This window comes from Parathielavia appendiculata, assembly GCF_033297405.1.
Source record: "Parathielavia appendiculata strain CBS 731.68 unplaced genomic scaffold N657scaffold_5, whole genome shotgun sequence".
Lineage (NCBI taxonomy): Eukaryota > Fungi > Ascomycota > Sordariomycetes > Sordariales > Chaetomiaceae > Parathielavia > Parathielavia appendiculata.
In genome coordinates, this window is record NW_026944224.1 from 593,797 (window position 1) to 611,367 (window position 17,571).

At 56.5% G+C, this 17,571-nt stretch overlaps 9 protein-coding genes and 1 non-coding gene across 10 annotated transcripts; 5 read left to right on the forward strand and 5 right to left on the reverse strand.

The window, feature by feature from the left end:
• Positions 1–1,097: 1,097 nt before the first annotated feature.
• On the forward strand, positions 1,098–1,595 carry N657DRAFT_633390 (uncharacterized protein; the record flags this gene model as incomplete). The annotated part of the gene is made up of 1 exon (XM_062791209.1): positions 1,098–1,595. The coding sequence occupies one exon, from the start codon at positions 1,098–1,100 to the stop codon at positions 1,593–1,595; it is 498 nt and encodes a 165-aa protein (XP_062648041.1).
• A 919-nt stretch (positions 1,596–2,514) lies between these two features.
• N657DRAFT_655566 (uncharacterized protein) lies at positions 2,515–4,407 on the forward strand (the record flags this gene model as incomplete). Its single annotated transcript, XM_062794615.1, has 2 exons — positions 2,515–4,054; positions 4,124–4,407. 2 exons carry the CDS (start codon positions 2,515–2,517, stop codon positions 4,405–4,407), a joined length of 1,824 nt encoding a protein of 607 aa, XP_062648042.1.
• A 630-nt stretch (positions 4,408–5,037) lies between these two features.
• On the reverse strand, positions 5,038–6,864 carry N657DRAFT_644486 (glycosyltransferase family 50 protein). The gene is made up of 4 exons (XM_062792773.1): positions 6,830–6,864; positions 5,812–6,783; positions 5,453–5,729; positions 5,038–5,351 (listed from the first exon to the last, which is right to left on the reverse strand). The coding sequence occupies exons 2-4, from the start codon at positions 6,603–6,605 to the stop codon at positions 5,082–5,084; spliced, it is 1,341 nt and encodes a 446-aa protein (XP_062648043.1). The 5' UTR covers positions 6,606–6,783; positions 6,830–6,864; the 3' UTR covers positions 5,038–5,081.
• Positions 6,865–7,002: 138 nt separating this feature from the next.
• Positions 7,003–8,796, forward strand: N657DRAFT_644487 (uncharacterized protein). Its single transcript, XM_062792774.1, has 3 exons — positions 7,003–7,484; positions 7,538–8,337; positions 8,422–8,796. Exons 1-3 carry the CDS (start codon positions 7,427–7,429, stop codon positions 8,626–8,628), a joined length of 1,065 nt encoding a protein of 354 aa, XP_062648044.1. The 5' UTR covers positions 7,003–7,426; the 3' UTR covers positions 8,629–8,796.
• Positions 8,797–9,113: 317 nt separating this feature from the next.
• N657DRAFT_671293 (uncharacterized protein) lies at positions 9,114–9,726 on the reverse strand (the record flags this gene model as incomplete). Its single annotated transcript, XM_062795588.1, has 1 exon — positions 9,114–9,726. Exon 1 carries the CDS (start codon positions 9,717–9,719, stop codon positions 9,114–9,116), a length of 606 nt encoding a protein of 201 aa, XP_062648045.1. The 5' UTR covers positions 9,720–9,726.
• Positions 9,727–10,159: 433 nt separating this feature from the next.
• N657DRAFT_680291 (uncharacterized protein) lies at positions 10,160–11,917 on the forward strand (the record flags this gene model as incomplete). The annotated part of the gene is made up of 4 exons (XM_062796264.1): positions 10,160–10,187; positions 10,284–10,636; positions 10,687–11,059; positions 11,112–11,917. The coding sequence occupies 4 exons, from the start codon at positions 10,160–10,162 to the stop codon at positions 11,915–11,917; spliced, it is 1,560 nt and encodes a 519-aa protein (XP_062648046.1).
• N657DRAFT_644489 (uncharacterized protein) lies at positions 11,850–12,529 on the reverse strand. The gene has a single exon (XM_062792775.1). The coding sequence runs from the start codon at positions 12,338–12,340 to the stop codon at positions 12,107–12,109; it is 234 nt and encodes a 77-aa protein (XP_062648047.1). The 5' UTR covers positions 12,341–12,529; the 3' UTR covers positions 11,850–12,106.
• A 577-nt stretch (positions 12,530–13,106) lies between these two features.
• Positions 13,107–13,955, reverse strand: N657DRAFT_655570 (mitochondrial ATP synthase protein 9; the record flags this gene model as incomplete). Its single annotated transcript, XM_062794616.1, has 3 exons — positions 13,107–13,166; positions 13,399–13,739; positions 13,844–13,955. 3 exons carry the CDS (start codon positions 13,953–13,955, stop codon positions 13,107–13,109), a joined length of 513 nt encoding a protein of 170 aa, XP_062648048.1.
• A 1,113-nt stretch (positions 13,956–15,068) lies between these two features.
• On the reverse strand, positions 15,069–17,523 carry N657DRAFT_714723 (Arylsulphatase; the record flags this gene model as incomplete). Its single annotated transcript, XM_062797466.1, has 4 exons — positions 15,069–15,871; positions 15,968–16,230; positions 16,264–17,133; positions 17,196–17,523. 4 exons carry the CDS (start codon positions 17,521–17,523, stop codon positions 15,518–15,520), a joined length of 1,815 nt encoding a protein of 604 aa, XP_062648049.1. The 3' UTR covers positions 15,069–15,517.
• On the forward strand, positions 15,287–15,385 carry N657DRAFT_t73. The gene has a single exon. It is a non-coding gene; the product is annotated as a tRNA-Val (tRNA).
• Positions 17,524–17,571: the final 48 nt, after the last annotated feature.

Here is a 17,571-nt window from a genome sequence, read left to right on the forward strand (position 1 = left end):
ACCTCCGGTCCCCTCGCCCACCACCACCAAAAAGACAAATAAGTAAATAAATAAAAAACGTGAAGGGGTTGATCATGTGTTTCTCGGCACTTCAAGAACACTAGCGCCCTATTGAAAGGCTTCCCGGAAGTCGGGAAGTTTGAGGAGAGACGGGGAGCCCAAAACCCCACCCAACGCTGAGAAAGCCAGGACAGCAGCGAGAGCGTATTCAAGACGAACTCTCCTCCGGCACCAGGCTTAACTTCTGGTGTTTCATCAGTTTGAGCCTCTGCCTACAACAAAAGATACCTGAAACCATTTGAGGCGGGTGAGGAACGTTAAGAGTCGCCCTGATTCAAGCGCCGGCGGTTGCGAAGCAGAAGATAACGGAGACGATAGGCCAGCCAAGACTTTTAAAACGGGGACGACATACTTCAAGCGCGGCAGATTCTCTGCGGGAGCAAGCCAATATTTAGATGGCGCCGAGTGGTGTTTAAATCATCCTAAGGTAGCAAAGATGACGGGATGGACCCCTTATAGAAGCCCAAGAGTCTTCTTGCTTGACCCTGCATGTCTCGCCGTTCTGCGTTTCTCCATTTTCTCGTGTGATTTTTTGAGGAGCAGGCCCAGCAGCCTCCTCATTCGGGAACAACTATCACACACCTGAACCCTCATTATCTGCGCCGCTGGCCCGGCATCTTCTTCTTATCTCATGATATGCAACGATTCTCTTCTGTCTAGGCAGGCTGCTTCTCCTTGGTTATGCCGGACAGACGACTGCACTAACTATTCTCGGCGAGCGGAAGCGCGTCGACAATGCCATCACAGCGGGTCTCAAGAATCCAGCGATAGGATTATTTGTCATTTTCACGAAGCTCCAAACCATATACCTGAGCGGTGATGAGAAAGCAGGGGAACGGTGGATCTGGGCTTTGCCTTCCTGACTGCAGGGGGACCTTGGGCCCCTTGTCCCACCACTGTTGCCGATGAGTCGAGTTGCTTGATCGGCGCGTGCTATGATACCTTTCTCTGCTCTAGGGGATGCGGTTTTCCCGATAAGAGGACTCTGGCTCAACTGAACTGGTGGGCCACAGAGCTTTTTCTCCGGAGATAACTCAATGTTCGCTAACGCCTCTCATATCAGCACCGGAAGGAACGCCTTTTGCTCGACAGCCTTTCTCTCCCATCAGACGGAGGTAGAACAAGTTAGCAATTTTGCTTGTGCGGCAGATGCCAGCGAGGACTGGTATTATGGCTTCACAGCAATCTCACCACTTGAGGATGAGACGACTTCGACTTCCACAACCTCGTCAACCTCTACCGAAGCCAGCTCAAGCGATGGCCCTGCCACTACCCAGCCTTCCACCAGCACAGAATCGCTGTCACAGACCTCAACAACAAATGTCAGCCGCAGATGCCAATGCGCAGGCCACAAGCGGAAACACCACCATCAGTACGGCGCCATCGTAGGTGGCGCAGTCGGCGGTCCGGTCATCCTATGCGGCTCCGCCATCGCTATCATCTGGCTCATACGCCGGAGCAAGATGGCGGACGCCGCCAAGTCATCATCATATGGCTCGTCGATCACTGGCACGTATCCTCAGTTCAAACCGTAGCTGGATGAGGCATACGAGCGGGAGCGCGCCGAGCTCTTCGGCCGAGGGCTGACCGAGATGTCCGCACAAAGACCGGCTGCGGACGACACTGCGGACCACCGCCTTCACTTATCCCTCCAGACACCTGTGGAACTGCCTGCGGCTGAGGGTTGGAAGTGATGTTGATGATCGGAAAAGAGCTCGGTTGAGGAATTATTGCCCGTGTTTGGCGGATCACCGCAGGGCAGGGACTATTTACCACTTATACTTGTAAATAGAGGACATCGTTCAAAGCTGGCATTGTGTGGGTTGGCAATATCACTCGAAAGACCAGGGGAAACGAAAGCTGGTATATTATGTACACTTACTGATTGCATGACCCTCTGTTGTCGCACTTGAGGCGCCCTAGGTAATGAGAAATAACTTTTGCTCATCAGGCGCGCCTTTTCTTGTTTTTGTTTTTTTTTTTTTGTCTTTTTCGGCTGTGTGGGGTTCTGGAGCAGCATCATTGCACGGGATGGTGGTTACGGATTACCGTAACCCATTGTCGATGCCTAGACCGGTCGACTGCATTGGACGCACCACGGCCCGATCATTCAAGAACCACCTCAGTCCCCGCCCAAAACCACGCGACCACTTCAACTGACTGTGCCTAAATCACACATAATAACAGAACCTTAAGGAAGCCTCAACATACCCTTACTTTTCCGTGCAGCATCGGGGAGAGTAATTCAGCTCATTGGAAGACCCATAATTACCGGCCAACTGGCACTCGCGCCCGTCCAGCAACCCCTGTCTGCTCCCCGATTGAACGTTAGCCGTTCGATTCTCCTCCAATTCGTGTCCTCTCCGATTAGGTCAAAGGCTCGGCTGCTTTGCCATGGTCGTCCCAGAACCGCCAGACGATTGAAAAGCGATAGATAGTCCTTTGGGAAGAAACATGGATCCGCCGTGTGGACCGACACCCGTCCTTAATCAAGATCATGATGGCGCCAATCACGCCAACTCTCTCACCATCGACACTCACATCTCCAGGACCGAGAGGCCCCAATCAATACACGAAGAAGATGAAGGCAAAGCGACTGATGAGCTTGCCTCGATAATGCTGGCGGCTTCGAACCCAGTGTCGCCTGGGCCGCCAAGCCCGCCGCTCGATCAGATGCGAATGCAGGACTTCGTACCTCCCACGCGACCAAGCAGCACGCCGTTTCCCCAGCCCGAGCCGCGCGGCACCGAGTTGCGTTGCATCAGCTGCCCGACTGATCGATTCTTGAACACGGACGCCTCGGATTCTACGAAGCAGCCGACCGCGCAGCCGGCTGGAACAAGCGCCAGGCTGAGCCTTAACGACCTCCCCACCGAGATACACGAATGTATCCTCGACCACCTCTTCGGTTTCCGAGTTTCAGCCACGTCCAAGAGCTCCATTACGCGCTGGGGCACCGCTCTGCGCCACCCCCGCAGGAAAGAACTGTCCGAGTTGTCCCTGGTGAGCCGGCCGTGGAGGATTCTGATCCAGGAGCGACTCTACCGGCACATCAAGCTAAAGGCCTCAGTCGAGTCGCTGAGAAGCGCCATGGCCTACTTCTCGGCCCGCCCACAATTGCGATCATACGTCAAACATCTCGAGATCTGGTTCCCCGTGTTCCATCCCAAGTACCGGCCCCTGGCGCTGTCCAACGCAAACACGCTCCCGATGGTCACGCCAGAAGGTCTGACGACTGCGTCCTATGTGTTGCCCACGGACAACTGCTCTCTGGAGGAGGCCTTCTATTTCGTGGCGGAATCGCTGCCCGAGGTCCGCGTCCTGACGTTGGAAGGGGGGGAACGGAAGAAGGCGCCGAAAGTGAGACACTGGATTCGTGATTGGGACCAGCAGAGAAGTCGCGTGATGCCACAGGTTCCGTCTGTCCGCACGCTCATCTGCAAGGGACAATGGAACCTGATAAGGGGGGAGGAAGATTTCGACACCATCATGTCGGCGCTGCCCAACCTCCAGGAATGGCACGGCTCATACAGCAAGCCCAAATCGAAAAGCTACCTCACCATGGCCAAGATTCTCGGGAAGCCCCTGCGGCTGACCAGTCTCGACCTGTGCATTGAGGGAGATTACCGCCGGGAGCTGTCGGTCCCGCCCTACTTCCTCAAGGTGTCGAGCAGGGTGCACTTCTGCTCGCGATTGGCCGCGGCTGCCACGTCCCCTTCCTTGGAGCGCATTGCGTACACGGGCAGGGTGTGCAAGCAGTTCTTTATCGACCTCATGCACAGGCATGACAAGGACCCGCAGAAGATGCGCCTCAAGTCGATCGACTTGACGGTGAAGAACTGCTGCCGGCAGGTGGCGCATTGGAACGAGTCTGGCTCGGGCATCACGGACATGAACTTTATCCAGGCGTTCGAGGAGTTGGTCATTGCGGGTATCCGATCCCTGGGACGGCTCAAATTGGTCGAGTACTTGAGGATTCGCTACGTGGATCTAGGTAAAGCCCCTTCTTTCATCAACCCCCAACATGCCAAATAAAACCCACTGACACCTTGTCTCGGTGTAGACTCGCCCTTCCCTCCACTGAACCCACACTTTACGCTCCGCAACAACCGGTGCACAGGCGTTTGGAGCGAAGCCATCATCGCTGAGATGAACGCCGCCCGCCCCGCCGCCCGCTTTGAGCAGCTGTGTGAATCGTTTGGCGAGGTCAGCTACCGAAAAGACGGGCGCATGACGCTCACCCCAGAGTTTCCGACGTCATCGTTGGGGTCATCTGCGGCGAGGGCTATCTTGTCGCTCAAGATATCTAATTATGCGCTGTTGAATGGGGGGTTCTCGATCTCTTGACGGACTGGTACTTTCGTGATAAGAGGTTGAGGAGGGAAGCGGGCTGTGCCGGGGTGGATGGTCTTTATGGGAAGAAGAAGCAGGGGTTTATTGGGGGTTGCCTAATGGGTTGATTGTTTGGTAACGGGCCATCGTTGCGGCTATGGTCTTCCGACGTCTTGCTCCTTTTTTTGTCTTGACTTTATTGGTTGCCGCTGGAAGTGGTGATAGAGGCGGGGCGTTTGCGGGGGAGGGGCGGACATGCTTTTGCATCTGTTTGTCATTTTTGGGGCGGGTGGGAGGCGTTTATCAACCCCGTTGGTGGTGGGATATGTGACAATTGGGGGCCCGGTAAAGATGATAACCTACGGAGTTGGACGGAGATGGTATCAGATATCTGCCTGATTGCCCCAGGCGTGCTGGTGTGGGTTTCAGGATTCAGGACGACTTTCGAGTTCCCTCGGGAAGAGGGACGTCTTACATTGTTGCATAATAATTCGCCGTCAGATTTGGTACTGCTAACCGAGGCTGGAAATAGACTGATGATCGTGCCAGTGTGTGTGGCCAGGCAGACAACATGGAGAGGGCAATGGAACCACCGTTCCCTTGAAACTCTCGTCACTCCGTTCTATGTTTATCTGTTGTACAAGCCACGACACGCTCTCGACTTGTCGTGATGATAGATTGGCTTCACTCTATGAAGCCACCGCCTTGGGCTGCGTTCCCACATCCCCTATTATAACCCCCAGAATCCAACAGTTCACCAGAAAGAAGCCCAACGAAGCGAGCCACAACCCGGGCAAAAAGGAGCTGCGCCCCAGAAACTCCAACTCATAACCCTGCTGCAACCACAGCCCCTGGGCCGCCACCCACAGAACTAACGCCGTGACGCCGATTCTCTTGTCCGCGAGGAACGACGACCGCGGAAGATACAGCGGAAGCAGCACCATGTACCAGAGGAAGTACTACGACATATCAATTCAAGCGTTAGAGAAAGGTGTGTACACACACACAGCCAAAATGAGTGAATAAAAAGAAAACGGAAGGAAAGAGTGGAGGTGCTTACCTGGCTGGTACAAACCTTGTTGAACGTCACAAAGGCGAACGTCTGGGCGAGCATGGCTGAAGGCAAATCTTTTTGGGCCATGGCCAGCGGAATCAGGACGCAAGACAGAAGAAGCTGCGGGAGGAAGGCGGCTGACTCGATTTGGAGACCTGGGCCTGAGGAGGAGGAGGAGGCGGAGGCGAGGTACAGCTGCGTGTTGTAGGGGCTGAAGTTGTGCCGGTGGTCGATCCGGGTTACGTGGTGCAGGTAGGTGTGGTTGAGGAAGGACGGGCCGTAGCTACAGTCAGGGACACAACGGGGTGATGGTTAATGAGAGAAGGGGAAGAAGGGATGGGAAGGGTGACGAAGGGTGGGCTCACAGGGTGTACATCCATAGGTTTAGGACGAGGAAGATTGCCAGGCTGGTGATGGCGAGCTGAAGCCTTGCCCTAGTAATGAAGGCGAACAGCTTGCTGAGCAACGGAGTATGCTGCTTGTTAGGCTGCTGCGGGCTGCCCATCCTCTCCCGGTCCATCCACCACACGATGGCAGGGGCGTAGATAAAAGGGTAGATCTTGAAGTGCACGCCGAAACCCAGCAGTAGGCCCGCCAGGGTGGTCCGCCTCGCCATCACCGCCGAGAGCAGCGCCATCACCAGGACACCCAACAGCCCCTCGGAACTGCCACGCGTGCTGATGGTGGCAACCATGGGATTTAGAAGCCAGATGGCGGCATACTTCCTCGCAGTCGCAGCATCCATGTCTCTGGCCAGGACCCGCTCTAGCAGCCACCCGGCCACCAGGTCGGCGGCGGCAAACAGGACCTTTCCCGAGTTGAACAAGGCGGCGTCCAGCAGCGGGGTGCCGATCGTCTGTGCGGTAGGAAGCAAGAGCCAGGCCAGAATGGGTGTGTAGCGGTATGTCTCGCGCTCGTAGGGGCTGTGGCCGCGCGAGACGAAGTGGGCGGCGTCGGTGAAGACGAGGTAGTCGATGTCGGTGTACTTGACGGGTGAGTTGGTATCCTGCCAGAGGCCATAGAGCAGGAAGATGAGGCGGAGAATGGCGGCCGAAAGATAGAGTGGCCCGGGGCGGCGAAAGAACGAGCTGACGAGGGAGGCGCTGTTCCGGGGTGCGGAGGGGATTGCCGTCCCGGCTGGCTTGAAGGGGCTGGCCATTTTTCCGGCAATTGTGTGCTGGAGTCGAGAACAACAAGAATGGTACCGGTGATGTCTCTCTGATTCTCGATCCTGGACCCTGCTGCTCACTGAGGCATGCCTGGATTCAACACCTCAAAACTCACTTCCGCATCATCTGCTCAAGACAGGGTCGGATGTTTTCAACTCTTCTGTATGCCTGTCATTAAAAAAATGTCACCTTCCAGGGGCTTTGGGTCCGGTACCTTTGAGTGAGCGTGTGTAGCTCGGAAAATCGATGATGGGATTGTTCATTGAGATGAAGCTGGACCGCTGTTCTCACCCCTCAGTGAGGTGATGAGCGGAAGCCCCTGGACTTCAGTAAGGGTTAGGGAAGATTACCCTGGACCCTGCGATCTCATCCTCCAACCCCACTTGACTGCTTCCCTTTCATCAGTATGTCCACCTGCATGTGCAGCCTACCCGACAGTTACACCAAGGTATCGGTCTTCCATGCGCATCACACTGCCATATTGAGGTTTTCCATGTCGCAGTGGACTTGGGTGACCGGCATGGATGTCGTCACAGTGGACATCAAATCTCAGACTCGGAATTCTGCAAAACAACCCCGAAAATAAACCAAGTTGGGCTGATTCCCGTCTGCAGCAACCGATTTATGTTTATTGACATAAACAAGGAGCTGCCTTGGACCGAATTGCCCATTTCTCTCGTTACTCATTCTCTCTCTTACACTCTAACAACCGTGCCAAAACGACACCCAGCCCATCTTTCAGAAGTCTCGGTCTTTCTGTCCACAACCTCTTGCAAATCGATTTTCCTTCTCTCGTCAACCCGTCACACAAATGGCCACTATGGATCCCAAGAATAACTTCTACCTTCGGTTCCGACACTCGGTTACGGGCAAGTGATTCACCTCAAGAAGGCTGACACATGTGACTAACACACAGCCCCAGACATCCAGGAGCAGCTTGAAGCCCTCCCCAGCAAGGCAGCCGTCGGCGGCGAGCTGATGTATGCCACTGAGGACATACTGAGTCGCATCTCGCGCCTGTCCAAGGAAGTCGCTGATGCCGCTGACTTTGTCCCCGCCTATGACCACCGCGCCTACTCAGACACAGTCAAGTCCCTCCGGGACCAGTTCACTGAGGCCCAGGCCAAGTACCAGCCCAGATCCCGCTTTCAGTTCAAGCAGCGCGCCGTCAACAGCTCTGCGACACCCAAGCCTGACACCCGGAGCCTGAACCCAGCTAATGTCGACAACCACCACCGTGATTCAAACCCTAAGGCAGCCGAGGCCAAGGATGCCTCCAACACCAACACCATCACCACAGCCGCAGGGACCACCACACTGAACCAGGTCTCTTCCACCCGGGGCGACCTGACCCTCTCCGACCACACCCGCGTGCATATCACGCTCCCATCCACAGCCGCCCGCGCCGTCTCTGCCTGGACGCTGACCAACCTCGATCGGTGCATCGTGGACATGTCGGCGCAGCCGAGCAGCAACGACGATGACACCCACCCCGCCTTCGCCAGCCTGACCCTCAAGGACATCTCCGGCAGCGTCATCGTGGCGGGCCGCGTCGACGGCCCCGTGCACGTCACGAACGTGCGCGACAGCGTGGTCGTGGTGGCGGCGCGGCAGGTGCGCATCCACGACTGCGATAATGTCGTGTTTTATCTGCACTGCGTTAGCAGGCCGATTATTGAGGCGTGCAAGCGTGTGTGGTTCGCTAAGGCGCCTGCGTGTTATGTGAGTAACTTTCTTTTTCGTTCCTTTGTCTCCCTAAGGGGTAGTATTATGGGGAAGGTGTGTATTAACTGACGATGCGTGCAGTTGACCGACAAGCAAAAGGGTGAAATCAACCTGTTCGATCAGGTCGACGATTTCCAGTGGCTGAAGTCGACCGCCTCGCCCAACTGGAGTGTGCTGCCGGAGTCGGATGCTGTTCCGGAGGATGTCTGGAAGAAGCAACTTGTTGGCGGTCTGGGCCAGGCTATCGATGAGACCCTCCGCAACCTGGGCGCTGGGAAGCGGCCATGAGACCAAAGGATGGCTTCATTGTTCGGGGAACCTGACATCGCAGGCTTGTTTGGTTCTTGCGGACCATCCCGTTGAGATATCACTCACTCTCACCCTTGAGGAAGTATAAAGTGTATCCCTCAAGCCGCTGTGGCTTAAAACAATTCAAGGATCGTTTCCATCACTTGTTGGTACCAAACGCCGTTGTTGGAGTGATGCAAAATAGTGCTGCCAGTTCGCTCCTTCAGTGCCATAGCACGCCATCACCGCGCCCGTCACTTCACCTGTTGCGAGTCACCAAACACCTGGTAAGAGTACCATACCATCACTTGCTCCTATGCCCAAAACTCTCATCCAAAAGCAGCCAGCCACCATATCCCGATTCCCCGAATAGCCATGGGTATCGCTTATTCCCAAAACTTCAATAAAACCCATACCAAACTCCATCTATCAGATACCGTTTCCGATTCTTCCTCCACTCAGTCCCACATCAAACCTCATGCCCCTCACTCAACCATCCGATCCGGATTCCCTACCGCCTCCTCCTCCTCATCCACCCCGCTTCCCCGCCTCACAAAAACCAGCCCGTCCTCCTGCGTCCGCACCAATCTCCGGGCCTGCTCCCGCCGCTTCCCCTCCAGCACGCCCATTTCAGCCTCCTGCGCCGCAATCGACCGGTGCATGTCGGCCAGCGTGCGCACGGCCGCCCGCGCGCGCTGCAGCTTGTGCTTGACGCTGTCTGTTGCGGTGGGGAGGTCTTTGGGTGTGAGGAGCTTGGCGGTGATGAGGAGCTGGTTTTCTCCTCCGCTGGTGTTGGAATTCCGGTTGGGGTTGCTTGTGGCGGTGGTTGTTGCGGGGAGAGGGGTGATGGCTGTTACGCTGCCGCCTCCGCCGCCTGCTGCCGGGGTCGTCGTTAATTGGCTGCTGCTGCTGCTGTTGGCTACGGCTAAGCCTGCCAAGGGGCCGGTTGTTGTTGTTGATGTTGGGCCGGCGGTTGCGTTGGTGGTGGTGGAGGCGCCGGCGGCGCTGCGGAGGTGGGGGATGATGGCGGATAACTCGGTGACGGCGTCTACTGAGTCCGGGGAGAGGCCTGGCGGGAGGTGGGTGGCCATTGCTGGGGTGTATGATGCGAAACGTCTGTCTTGCTAAAATTGGAAGAGGGAGGGAGGTAAGAAAGTACCAATCGCAGGTCTGAGTGATGGTGGGCTCGCTGAGAAGGTTGAATGTTCGGTTTGGGTGCAGCTTTTCTGATTGGCTTCCAGGTTCCGCGTGGAGATGCGCAGCGGAGCCTGAGCTGCCGGTGATTGCTCCCTAGCGGGACGCTAAGCTGCTTGGGGCATCGACGTCAAGGTGGGGTGGTCGCTGGAACGACAGGAACAGACGCAGCCCCGCCATCTCAAACGAGTCTGATCAACGGGTGGTGCGGTTTTCAGCTCCAAGTTTTTTTTCCCGCAGTTGGTTGTCCAGTTCATTCTCCCCTGACACGCCCTTTACACATCAAATTTCAAAAAGAAAAAAAAAACCAACAGACACAGAGCAAATCCGCGACGCCATGGCCCCCGACCACAAGGCTTGCCTGAGTACGTCTCGTCGCCCCGACTCCCGCTAGTCACCTGCTACATCCTAATATACCTCGAGCTGGGATGGCTGATCATGATGCTGTTGCGGTCCTCTAGTCGTGATTGACGGCTGGGGCATCCCCTCCGAGGAGTCGCCCAAGGATGGCGACGCCATTGCTGCCGCCGACACCCCCGTCATGGACGAACTTTCCAAGAGCCCGACCGGCTTCACCGAACTCGAGGCCTCGTCCCTGGCTGTTGGTCTCCCCGAGGGCCTCATGGGCAACTCTGAAGTCGGACATCTCAATATTGGCGCCGGCCGCGTCGTCTGGCAGGACGTCGTGCGCATCGATCTCGCCGTCAAGAAGGGCGAGTTCGCCAGCAATGATGTGATTAAGAAGGTCCTGGAGGCGGCCAAGAATAGCAACGGGCGTCTTCACCTCTGCGGTCTAGTGTCCCACGGCGGTGTGGTCAGTAACCAGCTCGTACGCATAGGGAGGGGTGCTAACTCCTATTTCAGCACTCGAAGCAAACACATCTGTATGCCCTCCTCAAGGCCGCCAAGGAGTGCGGCGTGCCCAAGGTCTTCATCCACTTCTTTGGCGATGGCCGTGACACGGATCCCAAGTCGGGCGCCGCGTACATGGAGGAGCTGCTGTCGACAATCAAGGAGATTGGCGTTGGCCAGATCGCCACAGTCGTCGGTCGGTACTACGCCATGGACCGTGACAAAAGGTGGGAGCGGAATGAGATTGCGCTGAAGGGTATGGTGCTTGGCGAGGGCGAGCAGAGCGACGATCCGGTCAAGACCGTCAAGGAGCGGTACGAGAAAGGCGAGACTGACGAGTTCCTCAAGCCCATCATCGTCGGCGGCGACGAGGGCCGGATCAAGGGTGCGTGCTGCCTTGCATCCCCTCCACGGACTGAAACACTGACTTCATATAGACGGCGACAATGTCTTCTTCTTCAACTACCGGTCTGACCGTGTCCGGCAAATTACCCAGCTGTTGGGCGACGTCGACCGGTCCCCCCTGCCTGACTTCCCCTACCCCAAGATCAACCTGGTCACCATGACCCAATACAAGCTTGGCTATCCGTTCGAGATTGCCTTCAGGCCCGTGCACATGGGCAACGTGCTCGCCGAGTGGCTTGGCAAGCAAGGCGTCGAGCAAGTTCACATCGCCGAGACGGAGAAGTACGCCCACGTCACCTTCTTCTTCAACGGCGGTGTCGAGAAGGTCTTCCCCCTCGAGACGCGCGACGAGTCACAGGATCTCGTGCCTTCGAACAAGAGCGTGCCGACATACGACAAGGCGCCCGAGATGAGCGCCGACGGCGTCGCGAACCAGGTTTGCAAGCGCATGGCTGAGCAGAAGTTCCCCTTCGTCATGAACAACTTTGCCCCTCCGGACATGGTCGGCCACACGGGGGTGTACGAGGCCGCCATCGTCGGCTGCGAGGCCACGGACAAGGCCATTGGCAAGATCTACGAGGGCTGCAAGAAGTCAGGCTACATCCTCTTCATCACGGCCGACCACGGCAACGCCGAGGAGATGAAGTTCCCCGACGGCAAGCCCAAGACGTCGCACACCACCAACAAGGTTCCTTTCATCATGGCCAATGCGCCCGAGGGCTGGAGCCTGAAGAAAGAGGGTGGCGTACTGGGCGACGTCGCTCCCACTGTGCTCGAGGCCATGGGCCTGCCCATCCCCGCAGAGATGACGGGCTCGAGCTTGCTGGTCAAGTCGTGATAGGGGTTTGATACGGTACATGAGATGATGTTGATGAGAGACGGGGTCACAAGCAGGCGATATAGAGGATAGACTTGCGGTAATGGAGTGTTGTTTAAAGACCGTTAAGTGGCTTCCCCCAGAACCCGGTTTGATGTGCTACATCCTCTGCAGATGCGGTCACCAGATCTTATGGTATTGCTATCTACTCTACCCCTTGGCAAGCTGCGGCTCTGATGTTTCCTTAAGACTGCGAATTTTCTTGCAGAACACGAAGATAGGTACGGAGTACACGAGAAGGGTTGCGGCTGGCTGGGTGGGTGTTGGAGGGCTGTTGTTCATGAAATATGGCTCGGGGGCCAGTCGGCTCCATATATTTTCGAAACGCCAGGGAGTGAGTAATTGAGCCCGGGTTGGGTGACACAAGGTCTTCCTTCCCCGCATCACCTGACGCACCAAAAACGCCTCCCTTTTACTGCATGAGAGATGTCGTGAGGGGAAGTTCCAAAAGGGAAGCAGCGGTGCGGGAAGGGTGACCCCAAGAGTGGAAAGACCCGAGAGAGGAAGGGGCCACACACATTTGCACAAATAAGAGACATGCCCCGGCAAATGTTGACTTTAGGACCAGCCTCCTCGTCTCTTCCCCTCTTTTCTGATTTAGATATCCAGCCGAAAATCGACGGCGACCAGAACAACAACCACCAGCACATCAGTAACGCGAACGTCAACACCGGCCGCTGCTCGCGTGTCAGTTGCACCTGGTTGACAGGGAGACGCTAACTTCCGGTCGAGTGGAGTCTTCGATCGCGGACCACGTTTCCGTGGCAAACTCCCGTGCCAAAGTGGAGAATCCGAGTCGGGTGCGCTCGAAACAACAAGGTGTGGTTCATACAACATTTCTTTGCCTCTGTCTGGTTTAATTCCAATTTGTCTCGTCTTTCGCTGCTGTTTTTCTCGGGGGCGCATGCATAAGGACCATGCATGGTATGGACGTGATCGAGCGATTGCGATTGTTTCTAATTGACTGGGCTCAGGCTTGCGAGATGGAGTTGAGCAGGACAGCTGTGCAAGAAACAAAATGAAATTTTGTGATGGTGTTCTCCCCGGCGAGCCAGGAATCAAGAATCGCTGTGGGTAATGTACAAGGTGGCGCCGGCAGTGCCGACGATCAGACGGTCGGATCGCCCTGGAAGTTCTCCCCGATCTTGGTCTATATGGCCCCGTCTATTGTGATGCGATTCCCCGCCATTATCCCATGCACACTCCCCGTCTCATGAGTCGATGCATATGCAATACGGGTTGCATACGACTATGGACTTCTCGTACACACCCCATCCATCGCGTCCCCTTGTCCCCAATATGTACAGGCGATAGAACGCTCCCAACGAGGCATCGATGCCAATCCCGCCCGAGGTCGGAAGAGATGCGCTTAAGTCTGGCGGCCGGTTAGACTCGGGACTCTGACTCGATCGGGGCTCGCCAAGGCTACGGTAGATACTTACGAATTTGGCCATGAGGGCAACCATGAGATCGAAAAGACCAATGGCTTCGACGAAAGCGAAACCCAGAATGGCGTACGAGAAGAGCTGGCCACGGAGGGCAGGGTTGCGAGCAACGCCGTTCAGGAGAGCAGCGAAGACGAGACCGATACCGATACCAGCACCGGTGAGACCAATGGCGGCAGAGCCCATACCAATGTTCTTGGAGACCTCAACCATGGCCTGGGCGATCTCAGATTGGTAACCACGGCGCTGGACGGTGAAGGCCTGGCGGGTGGTGGCATTAATGATGGACGACATCTGCTGGCGCTTGGCGGCCTGGAAGGGAGTGGCCTTGCTGGCGGCTGCAAACATGCGAAGAGAATTTCTCCCATTAGATCGACGGTTCCGAATTGCGAACGACATCATGATCGAAGCTGCGGCGGCAGCACATGAGCAACAAACTCACCAGTCATGGTCCGCTTGCTGGTGTTGGCAATGGTGACACGGGCAGCCGGACGGGCAGCCTTGGTGGCCATCTGGGAGGCCAGGCGCGAGGCGAGCACACGGGTGGAGGCCATTGTGACTGATGGGAAGAGTATGCAGAGAATTGCAAAGACGGGTCCGGGGAGGGATGACGATGATACTCTTGGTGGTTGAGGCAGAGACGATGGCTCGACTGAGTGGCAGAGGGAAAAAGAGGAGGAAAGTGAAGAGCGAAAATCAAGAATCAGGTGGTCAGCTGGGGAAGCGGACCTCGGGCTGGTCCGGGCAACGGGCTTGAGGAGCGGAATCAAGCGACCTGAGTGGTCAATTCCATGCCTGTTTGGAAGAAATCTCCACTTGAAGCTCAGTTGTGGGTCGGGATTCTGAGCTTGGAGGACAGTGAGAAGAACAGGGAAAATTCTGCTGCGGCACTTTGGGAAATGGTCGGGCAATCTCGGACGCGGCGCTCACACAAAAACCGTGGTCGTCCCCGAGACGATTCAGCCGTTGTTCTGGGCCAACACCATCACCAAGAAAATGCCAGTCCCTCCTGGTGGACACGATCGATACGTCCAGCAACTCTATATGGAAGCTATCACGGTTGCGTTTAGCGCTCCTGAAGAAAGCTCCTGGAGTTCGGGTTTTGACAGGCAAACGGAGCTGTGGCCTGAGTTGGTGTCGCCGAAAATTTTCAGTTTCCGAGTTTGACGTCTCAGGCAATGAGCCTCCTGCTGCTCGAGCCAGGGTGCCCTGTAGGCCCCCACGAGCCCCCACTCAAGAACGAAATGGAGGGCTCCAAGTCGTCAGATCGGCGGCACACGCTCCACTGGAATCCACTGCTGCATAGGGGCTTGATCATGACGACAGGGCGAGAAAATGCCTCTCTCTTATTATTTCTAGGGGGAGTTTGGAGCGCATCGTTTGAAATACAAAACGGATCGCGACGTTTAAAAACTACCACAACCATCACCATGACCGTGGAAACGGCTGTCGCTGCAAATCTCGATATGAATGCTTTTGTGTCTGACTCACAGCAGCGGAAAATCCATACGGAACCCAAAACCGTGTTTGCAGAGGTTACACAGCAGCTCGCCGGTGCCGCTGCGAGAGCGGGTCGGATCTCGCGGCTGGATTGTTAATTGGCTGTTGCAGGCCGTTCCCGGGCGCCCGGGAACTGAGGCTGCTAAGGGGAACGAACACTGGGCCAGCCACACCGAGCCGTGGCTTCTCGATCAGACGCGGATCAGACTTGAAACAAGACCGAATTTCTGCTGCCGTTAAAGGGCCAGTTGGCGATTGAGGAATGGAATATACACTGAAGTGTCTTCCGGATCCGACGAAGGACGCTCGAGGCCACTCCCTATCGTTACGTTATAAGGCGTTGTAACGGCGTAATCAAGCGAATGCTTGTCCGAGGCACATAATTGGCCGACTGGTGTAGTGGTTATCACGTCTCGTTCACAGCAGTTGGACACAAGAAGTTCTTCTACCGAGAAGGTGCCAGGTTCGATCCCTGGGTCGGTCATACTTTTGCTCTCTTCTAGCTCACCAGCCAAGCTTCTGGTTTTGATGGTTTTTTGTTGTACCGGATAAGCGCCTTTCATAGGCAACCCCAACCCTCGTCGGGATGTCTATCTCCACCTTCGATCATAAATAACTATACCCACTCGCTCCAGCTCACGCCCTGCCGATACACGCGCCCCTCCGTCTCAAACTGCGGCCCCTCGGCGTCTAGCAGGTAGCCCAGCTCGCAGCGGTCGTAGCGGACCTTTTTTTGTTGTTGTTCGTAAAACACATCAAAGCGGCTGTTGAGGGCGTCGTGCAGGTTCTGGACATTGCCGGCGGGGTGCAGGGCGTGCCACGGCCGGACACAGGTCTTGCCCTTGCACGACTTGAGTACGAAGAGCAGGGCGTCGAGCCGGGCAATGACTTTTTCAAAGGGTACCCCGAGGAAGGCGGTCGGTGGCGTGGCGGAGCTGCGCAGGAGGTTGTTGAGCTGGTACGGGTCCGTCTAGAGTTAACCACAACACCACTTGGTCAGCGCCAGTCTTTCCAGCAGAAAGCCACTCCACAAAGCGCAGTTAGGGGCTGATGACGGTTGGCATACCTTCAAATCATACAACTCATGCTCGTTGGTACACCACACGGCGTAGTACAGGTTGTACTCCCTCCCAATCACCCTCAGCGCCTTGTAGGTGTTATTCGGATGCACCAGCTTGTCATGCTCGCCAAACAACCTCCCCTCGCTGAGAGCAGTCCCCCAGAACTCGACCGTGACATGCTCCTGATGCCTCCTCCTTCCGTCTCCCGCCTCCTCCAGCTCTGCCTCTGTAAGCGGGATCGCCAAACCATCAAACTCCACCCTCTTCTCTCTTCTCCTTCTTCCTCCCCCATTACCTCCACCACCACCGTCCCGAGTCGCAATCCCGAGCAAAGTCGGCGCCAAATCCACATGCGCCGTCACCACGTCAGCCACACCGCCCCGCGGCACCCCCGGCCCACGCACGAGGAGCGGGACGTGAATGTCCTCGTCGAACCCGCACTCCTTGCCGGGCTGCAGCCGGTGCTGGCCGATGTGGAAGCCGTTGTCGCTCGTGTAGAAGAGGTAGGTGTCGTCCAGCAGGCCGTGCTGCGCGAGTCTTGTGACGACAGAATCGACCAGCTCGTCGACCGATTGTAAGGTACGCAGGCGCTGGCGGTAGAAGTGGTCGTTGAAGGCGACGTTGGCGTCGGATTGCTGCCGGAGGTGGCGGATCCAGCTCGCGCCGGAGCGGTGCTGGGCCGGGTTAAAGTTGGGCGTGCGCGGGACGATGGTGGTGGTGTTGTCTGGGAAGAGGTGCGCGTGGCGGGGAAGGGGAATGGGAGGGGTGAAGTTCACAACCCCTGAGGTATCTTGCTCTACGTTGGTGTGGGGCGCGATCGGGGCGATGCCGAGGAAGAAGGGGCGGTGGTCGTCGTGGCGTAAGAAGTTGGAGGCGGCGTCGTCGAGGAAACCGAGGGCTTTCTCCGCCAGCACGTCGGCTGAATGCTGACCCGCGTAGCTGACGGGCGGGTCGCGGTTGCGCTGGAAGCTGGCGTTGAGATACATGTACGTGTAAGGGTCCACGAGAAAGTCGGAGCCGTTCCAGCCGGCCGGGAAGGGCGCGTTGTAGTTGTCGACCGTATGCGCGTTGAACAGCTTGCCCGTGTAGTACGTGTTGTAACCGGCCTCCTGCAGCCAGACAGGTAGGTAGGCATTGTTGAAACCCTGGCTGGCGAACTTGGGGTATCCGCCTGACTCCGGTCAGCTAAGGTATTTCTAGTTCTCTTGAGAGGCAGGGAGACCCATAACTCACCATACGGCGGGCTTACGTCGGTGACGTTGGTGTTGTGCGCCAGTTTGCCCGTCCACAGCGAGACCCGGGACGGGCAACAGATGGCCGTGGTGCAGTAGTGGTGTTTGTAGAGGGTTCCCTTGTCAATAAGATGCTTTTTAATCAAAGGAAGATAGTCCAGCGACTGCAGATGCAAGTCTTGGTCGTCCGACAGGATAAACACGATGTTGGCTTGCTTGCCCTGCGGCCTAGGACCCCATGATTCGCTCAAGTCCAGAGCTCTCTGGCTATGGCTGTCCTCGAGGACGGCAAATAGGTGCACACCGGCGAGGACTCCTGAGACTCGCATGGTGAGTCAGGGAGTGGGGATTCATGGGGTAAGCACATAGATGTCTTC